The 16,292-nt window shown below is 38.6% G+C and overlaps 1 protein-coding gene across 1 annotated transcript; it reads right to left on the bottom strand.

The window, feature by feature from the left end:
• Window positions 1-3,803: 3,803 nt before the first annotated feature.
• On the bottom strand, window positions 3,804-16,052 carry igsf10 (immunoglobulin superfamily, member 10). The gene is made up of 6 exons (XM_052575748.1): window positions 15,773-16,052; window positions 15,541-15,670; window positions 12,798-13,188; window positions 8,457-12,185; window positions 7,436-8,336; window positions 3,804-6,423 (listed from the first exon to the last, which is right to left on the bottom strand). The coding sequence occupies exons 1-6, from the start codon at window positions 15,970-15,972 to the stop codon at window positions 4,509-4,511; spliced, it is 7,266 nt and encodes a 2,421-aa protein (XP_052431708.1). The 5' UTR covers window positions 15,973-16,052; the 3' UTR covers window positions 3,804-4,508.
• Between the last annotated feature and the right edge of the window lie 240 nt (window positions 16,053-16,292).

The following is a 16,292-nucleotide window of genomic DNA, read 5'->3' on the forward strand; positions in this document are numbered from 1 at the left end:
GGTGAAAGGTGTTTATCCAAGCAAAGGTCGAAAAGTGGGAAGCCATGGAATGTTACTTGGAGAAAGGAAAACCTGGAGAGCCTTCAGTTTAAACCAAAGCATGGGCCTCCTTCCTGCTGTTGGAATCGTTCTCCTAAGTGTGTGTGTGTGTGTGTGTGTGTGTGTTTGGGAATATGTGTAAGCGCATGCGTGCATGCATCTGTTTTACATAACTGAACCTTTCAGTGAGAACACAATCCTTATAAATGTTTAAACCCTAAAAGCAAGAGAGAAAAACACATTTATTACTTTTTGACTCTTTATAATTCTTGGCAGAAGAGAATAAACTTCAGAGACAAATATAAGTATATACTTTAGTCAAAGGAAAACTGTTGAAGCTAACCCAAGAGGGCCATCCTAAGCATCTATCAGTGACAATCCTGGTTGTTTGACCCCAGGAATCTTCTCAAAAGGATAATGGGAACATTGCATGTTGAGGTCCCATTATAAATAAATGTCTTCAGCAGTGAACAGAAGCAAGTAATTTTCACAAATATGTTCCACAACCACAGTAAGACATGCTTAAAATCCTTGCCAATAATAACACTCAAACTACAAAGAAAAAACAAACAACTAGTACTAAAGTGTTCAGTAACGCACATTATCTCAAAGGATAAGTAAGAGAATTGCTGAGATCAAATGGTACCAGGTTTACAATATTCCAAAATTGTTATACAAGCTCAGTCATTTATTATTACTTTTATTATTTTAGATTGTCACAAAAAATAACATGAAAATAATTAGGCAAATCATAATATATCATAATCATAATTATTTGATTCACTCTGATTTAGAAACACACAGCACATGCACCCTCCATGAAAACTAAGAAATTACAGTTGATGCACAATATTAAGCCAATATCATAATATATAAAATTATTTATTTACAATTCAATATTGACATAAAACAATATATATATATATATATATATATATATATTTTTTTTTTTTTTTTTTTTTAAAGACATAGTTCCTCACAGTTCATTTTTTTTCTCTCAAAAAGCATACAGTTATTACCCATATTTCTTCTATTAAACCTTTGCTAGATCTTTGCACAACCTGGAAAACCAAAGTAACATATTTGTATGAAAAAATTGTGTTAACACTTTGTATGAAGCCTGTATTTATAATACATTATAAGGATATTCTTAAAGTATTATAATGAATGCATAATGCATAAAAAAAACCTTATGATATGTTGTATCATCTCATGAATATTCATAAGAACAGTTTTAATATACTATCATATTTACTTATTTGTGGTTATAGCTTTTAAGAGGATGATTAATTATAACACAATGAACACGTTGCATCCACTTTTACAACAGATTATATTTCTCATAGTTATAATATATTATAAGTCTCATAACTTGCAATTTTTCTTATGCTACTTGAAGCGGTCAAAGACCACTTATAAGTAGTATTACATTTATATTTACATTTAATCATTTAGCAGATGCTTTTATCCAAATGAGAACAATAGAAGCAGTCAGGTCAACAAGAAAACAACAACAGTATACAAGTGCCATGACAAGTCTCAGTTAGTCTAGTATAGAATGCATAGCCAGGTTCTTTTTTATTTACTTTTTATTTATTTTTTTTTAATGAAAAGACAAGAAAAGGAAAAGTGCTAGTGTTAGTTGGTTAAGTGCAGGCGAAAAAGATAAGCCTTTTATGTTTCTTGAAAATGAGTAAAGACTCAGCTGTACAAATTGAGATTGGGAGGTCATTCCACCAGCTGGACACAGTCCAGGAAAAGGTCCATGAGAGTGATTTTTAACTTCTTTGGGATGTCACCACAAGGCGTCGTTCACTTGCAGAGCGCAAACTTCTGGAGGGCACATAAGATTTAACCAGTGAGTTCAGGTAAGTTGGTGCCGTGCCAGTGGTCGTCCTGTAGGCAAGCATCAGTACCTTGAATTTGATGCGAGCGGCTACCGGTAGCCATTGTCACCTCATGAGGAGAGGAGTAACGTGAGATTTTTTTGGCTCATTGAAGACAACCCTAGCTGCTGCATTCTGGATCATTTGCAGAGGCTTGACAGTACATGCAGGAAGGCCCGCCAGGAGAGCATTACAATAGTCCAGTCTGGAGAGAACAAGAGCTTGGACAAGAAGTTGGGTTTCTTGCTCTGACAGGAAGGGTCTAATCTTCCTAATGTTGTATAAGGCAAACCTGCAGGACCGGGTCGTTGTAGCAATGTGGTTTGTGAAGCTTAACTGATGATCCATCACAACTCCTAGGTTTCTGGCTGTCCTCGAAGGAGTTATGGTTGAAGAGCCCAGCTGTATAGAGAAGTTGTGATGAAGCAACGGGTTAGCTGGAATCACCAGGAGTTCTGTCTTCGTAAGGTTAAGCTGAAGGTGATGGTCATTCATCCAGCTAGAGATGTCACTCAGACAGGCTGAAATGCGAGCAGCTACCGTCGGGTCATCAGGCTGGAATGAGAAGTACAGTTGGGTGTCATCAGCGTAGCAGTGATAAGAAAAGCCATGCGTCTGAATGACAGATTTTAAAGATGTCATGTAGATGGAGAAGAGAAGTGGTCCAAGTACTGAGCCTTGAGGAACCCCAGTAGCAAGGTGTTGTAACTTTGAAACATCACCCCTAAAAGACACACTGAAGGATCTGTCAGAGAGGTAGGACTTAACCCACAGGAGTGCAGTTCCAGAGATGCATATCTTACTGAGGGTGGACAGGAGAATCTGGTGATTAACAGTGTCAAAACCAGCAGACAGGTCCAGTAAGATGAGTACCGAGGATTTTGAAGCTGCTCTTGCTAGTCGCAGGGCTTCAGTAACCGAGAGCAGAGCAGTCTCAGTTGAGTGGCCACTTTTGAAGCCAGATTGGTTGCTGTCCAGGAGGTTGTTCTGTACAAGAAATATAGAAAGCTGGAAACTTGAAAAACTTTTCAAGAAGCACTGGATTTAGAGATGGTTTCTTGAGCAGTGGGATTACCCGAGCCTGCTTGAGGAAAAGGAGGAGAAAGAGGGTGCGTAGGTCATTGCGAAGTTGTCCTCAGTCTGCGGTGTGGAGAATTGGTCACTGATGGATCTTGTCTTATTTGTGAAGAAAACTGCAAAGTCGTCTGCTGTAAGAGTCGATGTAGGAAGTGGAGGCGGCGTATTAAGAAGAGAAGAGAAAGTCTTGAAGAGTGTCCGAGCGTCACAGCAGCTGTTAATTTTGTTGTGGTAGTAGGATGTTTTAGCCATGAAGACATGCAGAGAAGGAAGAGAGGAGAGATTGATACACACTGAGGTCAGTAGAGTTTTTTGATTTCTGCCATTTCCTCTCTGAAGCCCTGAGTTTAGAGTGATGTTCACGGAGAACCTCTGACAGCCAGGGGGCAGATGGGGCAGTGCGTGCTGGTCTAGACAACAGTGGGCAAAAGTTGTCCAAACAAGATGTTAAATTGGAGCAAAGAGTGTCCGTAGCACTGTTCGTGTCCAGAGCAGAAAACAGAGAGAGTGCAGGAAGTGAGGATGAAACCACAGCAGATAGGCGAGATGGAGAGAGTGAGCGTAGGTTCCGTCGAAAGGTGACCTGCGTTGGAGTGTGAATTAATAATAATAATAACAAAAAAATTTCTCTCAAACAGCCATAAGATCAGATAACAGATTAGATGAAAGTGTAAAATGACACATTTGCTTTGAACTATTTTTATGGTAATATAATTATTTTTATTGTTATGTTACCCTTTAGACAGCTGTTGATAAGTAACTCTGCAACTACATATCAACTAGCAGTCATTAGAGTATTAGTATGCCTGCTACTGTAAATATATGACAACACTTTATTTTGATGGTCAACCAACAGATAAACTGACATACTGTAAATGTCTTTGCAAGTACGCCAGCTTATTCTAGCATACTAAGTATGCTCAAGAATTCTAGAATCAATTCTCCAATGAAAGTTAGTTGGCATGTAGTTGAAAAATTGCTTATAGTCGATTGATTAAGGGGACCATCAAAATAAAATGTAACCATATAAGACATTGAATTTTTCTTTATTTCCAGTTTGAGTATTCAGCTCACATCAATCAATTAATATTAGCTCCAAAGGAAACACTCAAATAACACTCAACATCTAACCACTCACAAGCTGTAGTAAGCTACTGTGCAGATCTTAAATAAACAATGTCAAGATATGATACAGTCCATTACACTGTACATGAAGTAGATTTAATATGGTGTTCATTGTGTGTTATACATAATCATACTCTTAAACTTATAACCACATATATGTAAGTATCATGATGTATTATAATTGTTGTTATGATTATTCATGAGTTGATATAACACATTATAATTTTTTTATAATGCATTATCCATTCATTAGAATGCTTTAAGGATATCCTTTTAATGCGTTATAAATACAGTCTTCATATAAAGTGCTACCCAAGTTTTTTTTTTTTTTTTAAGCTTGCCTTTTGAATATTCCCAGTGGTCATGAAGTCTTGACCAATGCTATATTACTGTCATATATGTTGTTCTGGTATCTCTGCCCAGGTAATTAAAGGCTATACACTTGTAATTTCCAGAATGCGCTCCTGTGGGGTTTCGTATTATAAGAGTTCCTTGTGCGTGGAGAAGCTCACTGTCCAGAGATCGTTCCTTTCCAGTTGCAGAAAGAATAGATCGATCTGGTAGCTCCCAGGTTATCTCTGGTGTAGGCACTCCACTAGCAACACATTGAAGATAAACAGAAACTCCAGCCACTCCTCTCACAGTTGGTGGTGGCCCATTAGTGATCTGGGGTGGATATGCAACAATTACGACAGGCACAGAAAGAACCGCCTCACCAGCATCATTCTTTGCTCGGCACATGTAATTGCCACGATCATGTATGATCGTCTCATGTACAACAAGTGTCCCATTGTCCATCAAATGGTAACGTCCACTTTTCTGTGGACGTGCAAGCACAAAACCTCCTGGCGTGATCCAAGAAATCCTGGGCTGGATTCCATCTGTCAAGCAATGTAGGAAGAGGGACTGTCCAGAAATCACTCGGATAATCCCCTTTGGCCGTGTTAGAATATAAGGCTTATGAATCACCTCAAAAATGACCAGCTTCTCAATATAGCCCACTTTGTTTTTTGCACCACAACGGTATTTACCAGTGTCCTCTATGCTGCTGTTATAAATAACAAATGTGCCGTCCGTACCCAGATGATATCTTGAGGCCTTGAACCCAGGTGTTCCACTGAACCGAGATCGATTGGGGAGTGTCCATGTGATCTCAGGCATTGGTTGCCCATCAGCAGAACAGTTTAACACTGCAGTTTTCCCTACCCGAGTCACCACTCTCTCATTAAAAGGGTTGTTAAAAATAGGCCTCCTAAGCGTGTCCGTCACTTCTAGTTGAACCAACATAACCGCCTCACCTCCATCATTCTGAGCCATACAAATAAATTCTGCTGAATCTGATGGCCTAACATTACGGATCTCTAGTGTACCATTGCTATGGACATTAATCCTGCTTCCGTAATAGGGTGCGGTAAGAAATATATTGTCAGGCATGATCCATGTGATCTTTGGAACTGGATACCCTTCAGCTTTACAGTCTATTAGCTTTCTAGTATATTTGACTGCTGTATCTTTTATCACAGTTCTGTTTTGATTGAAGCCATTGATGATGGGTGGGTTCCCATCAATGTCTAGTTTATATACTTTATTCTCCTCCCCTGCAGCATTACGAGCCATGCAGACATACTCCCCAGCATCAGCTAATTTAACATTTCGTATATCAAGGGAACCATTAGCATGCACTAAATAACGGTCATTAGATGCAGCAATCATGTCTTTGGACGGAAGCATCCAAAAGACCTTTGGCTTAGGCTCACCTATAGCCTTACAGTCAAAGCGAATGTTTCCACTGGGCTTCACTTTGGCATAGGAGAGATTTGTGTGCTGAATGCGAGGCACTGCAGTTACCACACTTATGTGAACATGCATCTTGTCCTTACCCAGTTTGTTTTCAGCATAACAGGTGTAATCACCTTCTTCATCAGAACCCACTTCATTCAGGAACAGTGTTCCATTATCAAACAATGTGTACCGTTTGAACTGATCGCCTTCTGTTCCATCTGCTTGCAGGGCGCTATTCACCAAGGTACCATCAGGAAGTCCCCAAGATATCTCTGGCATGGGGACACCAGCAGCCACACAGTCCACTTTTAGGTCATTGCCATAAAGCACTTGCTTCCTGCTAAAGACATTTGGTTCTATCCGAGCTGGTTTCATAGATACTGACACTCTTAATAGTTGTACATCATCCCCAACTTTGTTGCGTGCAACACAGAGGAAGTCCCCAGCATCTTTTTCATTGACTGATTCAATGATGAGGGTACCATTTTCCAGGACTTTGATACGGCTGCCCATTCTGAAATGAGAATGTGATATAACATTAAGTTTTCAAATTATGTCAAATTAACTATTCACTGTTGGTTTGAGAAAATTTACAAAACTGTTGATGTAGAATATGCATTTATCTGCTCATGTTTAATGCTTCTGCCCTAACTGAGAAGCACTCATTCTAGGCTTAAATCGATATATATATATATATATATATATATATATATATATGTGTGTGTGGCGAGTGGGGCGGGGCCGAGAGGCGTGGGAATGAGGAGTGAGGCCAGGTGTAGTGATTGAAGATGAGCTGCACCTGCGCCCCACCGCCGGTATCGAGTCCCACGTAGGAGATGGAAGGATATAAAACTGGAGCGACGACCGTGAAGGACGAGAGAGGACCAGGCCTGGACAATATTTTATGTTCGCTTTTTATTTTGTGCGCACCAGTCGTCCGTGAGGGGCTGGTGCGCTGTTTTGTGTTTATTTTTGAATTATTAAAGTGTTTTGATTGTGCCCCGGTTCCCGCCTCCTTCTTCCCGATGAGTATGGAGTGTGAATATCATTACAATATATATATATATATATATATATATATATATATATATATTTTTTTTTTTTTTTAATCAGTAATTATTATTATTTTTAATAAGTTATTTTCAGTTCTAAAGCTTCTCATCATCAAGACTTTTACACATTTTAAAAATCCTTCAGTATTCAGTGTTCAGTATTCACAAATGACTATAAAGCTCAAAATATGTAAGGGCAAAATAGTTCATTCATAGTTCAGTTCCTATGTTACTGTAACTCAGTGGTAGAGCATTGTGTTAGCTGTGCAAAAGGTTGTTGCCTCAATTCCCAGGGAACATACATACTGGTAAAAACAAAATAAAATAAATGTATAGCCTGAATGCACTGTAAGTCTATTTGGATAAAAGTGTCTTATAAATGTAAGTGTTAGATTTTGTTATTAAGATATTGCATACTTGAGGATTAAGTTTGTACAATCAAACAAAAATATTGTCTTTTTTTTAATAGCGTACCTTTGTGACTGGTCCACTAGTGCCTTGGAAGGAAGCCTCCAAATAATCTGAGGTTTTGGGTCCCCAACTGCAGAGCAGTTCAAATGAAGGTGGCCACCATATATTACATCTGTTCTTTGTTGTGATGTCTTGGTGATCTGAGGGGCAGTTTCTGTCCTCTTCACAGACAGAGTAACAACACGCCGTTCTGATCCTGTAGAGCTTGTTGCAATACACTCATATTTTCCACTTTCAGCTATTTGTATATCCCTCAGGTAAAGTGTACCATTTCCAAAAACAGAAACTTTAGTGTGTGAGTAAGTTAGAGGGTGTACTATTGTACCATCATGTAAGACCCAGTGTGTTGTGGGTTGTGGGTCACCATTAGTGCTGCATGCCAAAAAGAGATTCTGACCAATATTAGCCCTCACCAGCTGCTGTTTTTCTTCCAGTATTGCAGGTGGTGCTGCTAACACCTGTAGACGAACAATGGCTGTATCAGCACCAGCTGGATTACTTGCAATACACTTATAATGTCCACGATCTAAAACGGACACCTCTTGAATGGTTAGTTTCCCCATGGTGGTTACTGTTACTCTGCCAGGCTCAGTGATAGAACCTTTAACTTCAGTGTGATTAGGTAGAATCCATGACACAATTGGCACTGGTCTGCCCTCTGTTCTGCATTCCAAATGCACGGTTTTCCCAGCAAGAACCTTGATATCTCTCATCTTTTTCTCCAGTATCCGGGTGGGATAGGCTACAACTGACAATGTTACCACAAGCTTGTCAGAGCCATACTCGTTCTGGGCAAAACAAATGTACTGTCCTTGGTCTTTAATGTTTGCTTTTTGGACGAACAATGTTCCATTCTTCAGAACCTCAAATTTACCCACTTTACCTTTAATTGTCAACATATTACCTGATGATATAAAGGAGACAAAAAATTGTCAGTATACCAGAATTTAAAATAATTATGAAAATAACAATTGCTAACAATACAATTCTTAAAACTTTTCATAAGCTTTGTGTTTTTTTGCACCTGTAGTAGATGAGAATCGGTTCCAGCTGATGATGGGCTCAGGGTTGCCAGTGGCCTCACAGGGGAGGAAAGCATCAGAGTTTGACAGAACAGTAAAACTGGCAGCTTTTCCACCATTAATCCTTGGCTTGAAGGTAATAGAATAGTCAATCAAAGATGAGGTGTCATACCTTGTAGACTGATCGAATGTATTCTGATTGACAGTACTACTACCATATGGAAATGGAGTGAACATATATGTAGTTGAACTAGTCATTGTGTCTGAGGTAACTGTACTACTCTGAGGTTTATCAGAGGCTGTAGTTGGTTTAGTGGTCAAAGTAATGACCTCTGCGAAACTGGTGGTAGAAGACATATTAGAGTCCCTCCATTCCTCACCTGAACCAGTACTCTCAGGTAAAGGAGACCTCTCTGGTTCTTCAAGGGGTGTATGCAAAGACCTTAATATTGCACCACTGTGCTTAGTTTGTGAAGTTGTAGTTGTCGATTTGGTGGTGGCTGGTGTGTTAGCATTCTTAGCCACTGTGATAACTGGGGATTTTGTGGTTGATTTTTTAATGGGCCTTCTCCTTCTGGAGCCTCGTCTGTGATAACCAGGCTTTTGCTTTCGCCACAATCCATTTTGAGAACCTGAGAACTTATTGCGAACAGTGTCTTGCTTTAGTTTAGTTTGCATTGTTGGTGGGGCTGCTAGAGTTTGAGAAACTCCCATTGGCTCTGTGGTTGTGGACAGCTCACGTAAGGCTGGAACGCTGAAAAACTCAGCGGTTGTAGATGGGGTTATGACATTGCCTGAGAAATTTGTTTCTATAAAGGAGAAAGAACCTGATGAGTCTTCAAATGATGTCTCTGGACTATTGTAATTTGTTCTTGTCATTGGAGGAGAGACGATCATATGTGTATGATTAAGTTCTGTAGTAGGTACTGTTGTTGTTGTTGTTGCCTTGTAAGGTTTTTCTGTGGATGCTGAGGTCCTCTGTTCTTTATTAGTGGGAAGTGTAAATGAGTTTGATGCTTGATGCTTGCTAAGGGTTTCTTTAATTTCCCCCTTGATTCTAAACTTTCTATGCCACTGAATCTTATCCTCTGTGATTTTAGAAGACATTGTCATTGTGGATGTGGTGGTGAAAGTTAGTTCTTTTTCCACTGAATTGAAATAATCTTTAGAATCACTTGAATCCTCAGAAATGGTGGGCACAATAGTTACTGACATTTGTGAATCAGTAACAGAGTAAATCTTTTCAGAGTCTGATAAACGAGTTGTCATGACAGGTTTTTCTGTTACTGTCAAAGACGAAGATGACATGTGAAACCTAGCTGTATGGTTGGCTGGGCTTTGATCCACTGTTTTGCATTTATCTGTAGATACTCTAGATGTAACTCTTTTCCCATCGCCACATATTGTGATTTTGTCCACAGTGTGTGAAAATGTGAGATTGCCTTCCTTGTTTATAGAAAGGTGTTTGAATTTATTGAGTAATGATTGCATGTCTGTAATTTTGCTGGGCCGAATGATCCTACGTCTTCCATGAAAGTTACCTTTCTTTCCTGATCGCATCTTTGTGGAGGGAACAATTTGTATTTGGTGTTTGGAGATGATGGTGGACCCAGGGAGGAGCTCTGACTTGATTCTTTGAGTGGTTTGAAATGTGATCTTTGAGTGATCTTCCTTGGTTGTGGTGACTGCTGTGAATATGGCCTGACTCTTAGGTTCCAAGGAAGTGACATTTGGGCCCTGGGAGTTGTAAAGTGGTGTTGTTGCAGTAGTAATATCTTCTGAATCCCCAGAGAAGAGAAGTTCTGCAGCTTCTGAAGGTCTGTTTGTTGTTTTCTCATATATGTGGGTTTTACCAACACTTTGACTTAATACGTAATCTGACTTGGTTGTATTCAGGGTTGTCCCATAATTACTCAAAGTAGAAGTGGCAATTATTGGGGTAACAGGTGTCTGAGTGTGAGAATGTGATGTTGTTGTAACCAAATTCGTTTTCTCATTTGCTCCTGCTTTGTAAGTCTCTGGGATTTTAACATCTGTGATTTTAATGGTGCTATGCTCAAGTGTTTGACTAGTTGTCATTACAATAAATTCATCTTCAGATATACCATCCCCTGAGGTTGCATCATTGTCATCAGAGAATGTTTTAGACACCTCTAAACTCATTGTCTTTTTATTTGCTCCTTTCATTTGAGACGTATCGATAAAAGTGGCATCTTCTTTTAGGTACTTTTTATTAAAGACTCTTCCCGAGTTCCTTCTATTTCCTCTTCTGCCAGTGGGAACTTTATGAAATCTGGACTGTAGCAAAGTGTATGGTCTCCCTGAGGTAATTCTTCTTGACTCCTCACTAACCCTGCGAGAGAGATACCTGCTTCCAAGTTTCTGGCTATCGTCTATAATTTGTACAACATGATCTCCAGATTCCTTTGGCTCTGTGCTGTTTGACAAATCACCATGAACAGTTACATGAGAAGCTAGCAAATCTGCTCCCAGAAAATTTCCAACTAAGCATCTGTAAAATCCTTTGTCGCTGGATGTCAGTCCATGTATTACCAAAGTGCTATTTCTGTAGAGCTTTCTGTTGCCATATGACTTGTCTAAGATTGTGTGGTCAGGAAGTATCCACTGAACAGAAGCCTTTGGACTGCTGGCAGATGTACAATCAAGTCGCAGGTTCTGACCAGTGGTACGAGAGATTCGGATCCCATTAATCTCTTGTTCTTCAATATTCTGTGGAAGCACAGTGACTCTGAATGCAAGAACATCTGCATCCAGGGAGTTAGTTGTAATGCAGTGATAGACACCTGTGTCTGAGATTTCAACAGATTTTAAAGTAAGCCTTCCATCATAAGCAACTTTGACCCTTTGATCCTCACTGTTGTAAGGTGCACGTAACTTACTTCCATCTGGAAGAGTCCACTCTATAATGGGTTTAGGATCCCCAAAGGTCTGGCAGTTCAATTCAATCACTCCACCAGCAAGGACTGAGTGTTCAGTCTTGGTCTCATTGTCTGTTCTAATCATTGCCCAACCGTACTGGTCTCCTCTTTCCTTGCTGATGTCAAAATCTATTTGAACATTGGATAAATACTTGATAGTAAGGTTTGGAAATGTTGTTGTGATGCGGTCCAGCTGTAGTAGGACTGTACTTTGCATTAACCATTCATGATTGGCTTTCATTTTTGCTTTAATTTCTGTAAAAATATCATCTTCCGTTGATGCTACTTGCTTGTATGTGTAAACTGTACCTGGTTGCAGAGAAAGTAGTTCTTCTCGCTCAAGTCTCATCGGGGACTCGCTATACATAGCCAAAATATTCCAAATCTGGCGTATATTATCGTAATCAATGTTGCAGACCAACGATGTAGAAATTATCGCACTAAGGCCAGTTAAATATTTTCCATTTGGTCCAAAGTTTGCAGTTAAGTTTTCCATTCCTGTAGGTCGCTGCACAACACATGCTATCCAGGCATTGTTGTGGAATTGATCTGTGATGTTCATTTCCAACATGCCAATGGGTTCAACAAAATCTTTAGGAGACACTAAGGTATAGCCACCATCATCCAAGGTAAAATTGTTCTGTTTCAAGTGAGGATGAATCCAAGGTCTGCTGCATGTGTAGCGACCTCTTTGCAAATGCACAATGCTGCTGCCTTTCAGGTTAACTGGGAATTCACATATGGGACACTGTTCTTTGAGAAACTTCCTGTCTCTTTTGCATTTTAGGACACCTGTAAATGCAAAAAAAATTCTCATTATTCCATGGTCTGTCTGAATACTGGATTCTGATTGGCTGGCAGTAAAACCGTGTAATGCACAGGGAGTTCCAAGTCAGTTTAATCACCGTTCTATATTAATGCACTGCTTTAATTGATTAACACAAACCCACACTCATCACTTGCACACACACACACACACAGAGAAAGAGAGAACAAGAGAGTCTGAGATTGCAGATTGCGCTGCACACATACATAAACTTGTTGTCAATGCTTCCCCATGATTTTTATTGATAAAATAGCCTAGATACTATACTGCTCATCTATATTAATCATCATTGAGGTGACACTGTTTTTGAAGTAATTCTTTGTTATGTGCAGATGCAGCATGCAAAGCACACACAACTGTCATCTCTCTCTCTCTCTCTCTCTCTCTCTCTATCAATCAATAACCAATAGACCGTTGATTATCCCTTACTTATATGTTGATGTATATATGATGTAAATAAAAGCATTTTTACTTACTAGAACATTCTTTATGCACATGTTTTTGTCTTACTATTTAAACTAAACTTATTTTCTGCTATTTTTAACAGAACATTTGTTAAATATAGACCAGAATCTCACCAGGGTGTTTTTCTAGCCATTGTTCAAGCCAACCCATCCGACAATCACATGACCAGGGGTTTCCACTAAGGAAGAGATTCTCTATCTTGTTGCAGCCAGAAAATATGGTTGCAGGCAATGTGGTTAAAGCATTGTCTGACAAGTAAATAGTCTTGAGAGATGACCATTTCAAAAACTGGCTGAACCGCAGTGATATAAAAGTGTCTGGATGAAGCTGTTGGAGCAGGTTTCCCTCTAGGTTGATCAACTGCAGCATTCTTAATCCATAAAAACTCTCTGGGTGGATGAAGGTAATGTGATTATGGTCCATATGAAGACGTACAAGATTGTCCAGGCCTTTGAATGTGTCCTTGTTGAGCTTCTCAATTCTGTTATAACTCATTTTCAGAATCTAGAAGAAGATAAAAATATACTATTAAGACATGAAAATAAAGTGCCTCTTTTTAAGGTCAGAGTCAGGGAGCAATTCCAGCATGAGGCCATCTTTAATCCAAGGCAATGTAGTCTCAGCCTAAGATGGCTGTTTTATGGACTCCATGGACGATGGTTAAAACTGATATCTACCAGTTTCAAAATCAATGGTTGACTCACAATGTCCAGAGTCAATTGTGATATGATATATATCATCACAATAATGAAAATCAGTTTGTCTATACATTATATTTAAAATTAATTGTTTCTGTAATCTTCTCAAAATGCCATGGTTTGCTAGTCCTCTGATATGACTGACTGTGAAATCTGTACATTATTTATTGATGAATTAAATATTACTCATTTCAAACTCTATTACAAAAACACTTAGTCTTAATCTTGCTGCGTGATTGAGCCTAGAGAATATCCCTAAAATTCAAGATATGGGGGGAAATGCCCATGTTTGAAATTTTGTCACATATTTACATCACATAGTTAAGAAATATCACACGAGAAGTAGGCTAAGTGCAAGACCACACAAGTGCGAATGTGATACTCATTTTATAAAACAGTTCATTAAGTTAAAGCTGCAGTACGTAACTTTTGTAAAAATATATTTTTTACATATTTGTTAAACCTGTCATTATGTCCTGACAGTAGAATATGAGACAGATAATCTGTGAAAAAATCAAGCTCCTCTGGCTCCTCCCAGTGTCCTATTGCCATTTGCAGAAGTTAATGCGCTCCCGGTAAGAAACAACCAATCAGAGCTGCGGTCCGTAACTTTGTTTGTGTTCAAAATGTAGAAAAATGTATATAATAAGTGAGTACACCATGAATCCATTTTCCAAACCGTGTTTTTAGCTTGTCCTGAATCACTAGGGTGCACCTATAATACGTGTTTATATTCGGACTATTTTAGATTGCTTCGGGGATACCGCGGCGGAGTAACCCAGTACCTTTGTGATTCTTCATAGACATAAACAAAGAGAAGTAGTTCCGGCTACGATGTTCTTCCGCAAGACGCAAGCAGTTCTGTTTATTAACCGCTAGAGCGTCAAAAGTTACCTACCGCAGCTTTAATATTGTGTTATTTTAGACACAATGTTGTCTATTCTGCTCAATTTTGCCAACCAAAATATAAAGACAATTCAGAACTGTTCATCTCTGAGCAACCCACAGCGGCATTCAAAAGCATAAGGAGTCATCTGCTCTCTAAGCTCTTGCGGTACTTTGATGTCACACACCGATCGGTCTGATGATGATGATACGCTACAAGTCGAACAAGCCTAATGATTCAATCAACCATTCATGAAGAACCATTTACTTCACTCCTGAATGAATCAGCCATTTGAACTAATCAAACGAATGACTAAATGACTCGATGACTTAATCATTAAAACATTTACCACCACATACTGGCAGTTTTAGTTTATTATTTAGAGTATAATTTCATTAAAGAAATAATTTAATATTTTAATAGTAATAATAATACAATTAAGAAAATAAATGATTAAAGTTTTAGTTCACCTAACCAAAAATGACAATTCCGTCATCATTTACTCACACGGTCCAAAAGAGAATATGTAATAAATTTTATCTAACAAAATATTTCTTGCTGAACCTACTTTTAGCAATCTCTGTTTTGCACAAAAATGACTTTTAAATTATCTTCTCAGAGTCATTTTTCAAAATTTGATGTGGGATTAATTAGATTGATTAATCACCACATCATATATTTAGTTCAATTAAAAAAATGTATCGCTTACCAGCTCTAATATATACAACATCTTGGCACCATCGTCCTTTTGAAGTATAACATACATAATAACACACAAACTCTCTAATGTGTCCTGCTTTTGTATTTCAAATATTTCAACATTTCTGGAGTTCTGGAGACTTCTGTGTCCTGTTCCATTCTTTTGCATCCAAAATAAATCATCAAGCAGTAATAATGTTAGCCTATACCAAGTCATCAGAGACTCTTCCCTTGGATTCACAGGAGATGCATTTTATATGCATGTTAAAGGCAAATAAACACTTGTGAAGCTTGACTGCTTGTGATATTGATGTAACCGTGGGCCAGATGTGATCAGAGATGGAACAGGACAGCAGCAATACGTCATCTACACAATACAGAAAAATAAACATGGTAACAAACTCAGATATACACAACATGACATCTGATTATTTTAGCCTTATGTAACCATACTTTTACATGCAACATGAAGGTTGGTCCCCATTCAAGCTTATTCTAGCCAAGAATGTCCATTTAGAAAATAACAGATTGTCTGAATAAAGACTGTCCAAAGAGATGAGTTTAGTATTTTACCTGCAGAGATGTGAGATCATGGAACGAGCCGTCTTCAACAGTCTTGATAATATTACTGTGCAGCATTAACAGCTCCAGGTTTTTTAGTCCAGAGAGGTCATTCACTTTAAGAGTTGATAAACTGTTGTACCTGAAACACAAAATTGCAAATGTTGCGACTTTGCCTTAAACAAACTGTTCTCAATGGCATTTTTAGAGAAAGCTCCACAATGGATTGTCTGTTAGCTTTTACCCCAGGTTAATTCTTTCAACAGCTGGCTGAATGTCCCTGGGTATTTCACTCAGGTATCTGAATGTGCAGTGAACTTCTGACGGAGCGTAGCATGCACATGATGAGGGGCAGCTGCTGCTTCTGTGTGTAATATTGGCCAAAACACACAGTAGCCCCATGAATCTCCACAACAGACATGACTCTGCTGTCGGCCCACACATTCTGAAAAAGGAGGACTGTTTCTTCTCTCTTTCTCTCACTCTCTTTTAAAGGGCTTAAGTTGCCATTAATCATTAGCTTTCTGTAAGAAAAAAATATATAACTATTTTAATCATATCTACATAATTCACCACTGTTAACAAAGTTCTACATGACAAATTCATGTTTCATATTCTCCTGAGACCAAGCAGTACATTTTTCAGAGAACGTATAACAAAAAGTTAATGATTCATATATATCACACTGATTATAAGTAAATATTATGAACAGCGTGTATATTAATAACTTTACAGAAATAGGCTATTATGAGCACATCCCAAAG

Source organism: Carassius gibelio, chromosome B15 (genome assembly GCF_023724105.1).
Source record: "Carassius gibelio isolate Cgi1373 ecotype wild population from Czech Republic chromosome B15, carGib1.2-hapl.c, whole genome shotgun sequence".
Classification (NCBI taxonomy): Eukaryota; Metazoa; Chordata; class Actinopteri; order Cypriniformes; family Cyprinidae; genus Carassius; species Carassius gibelio.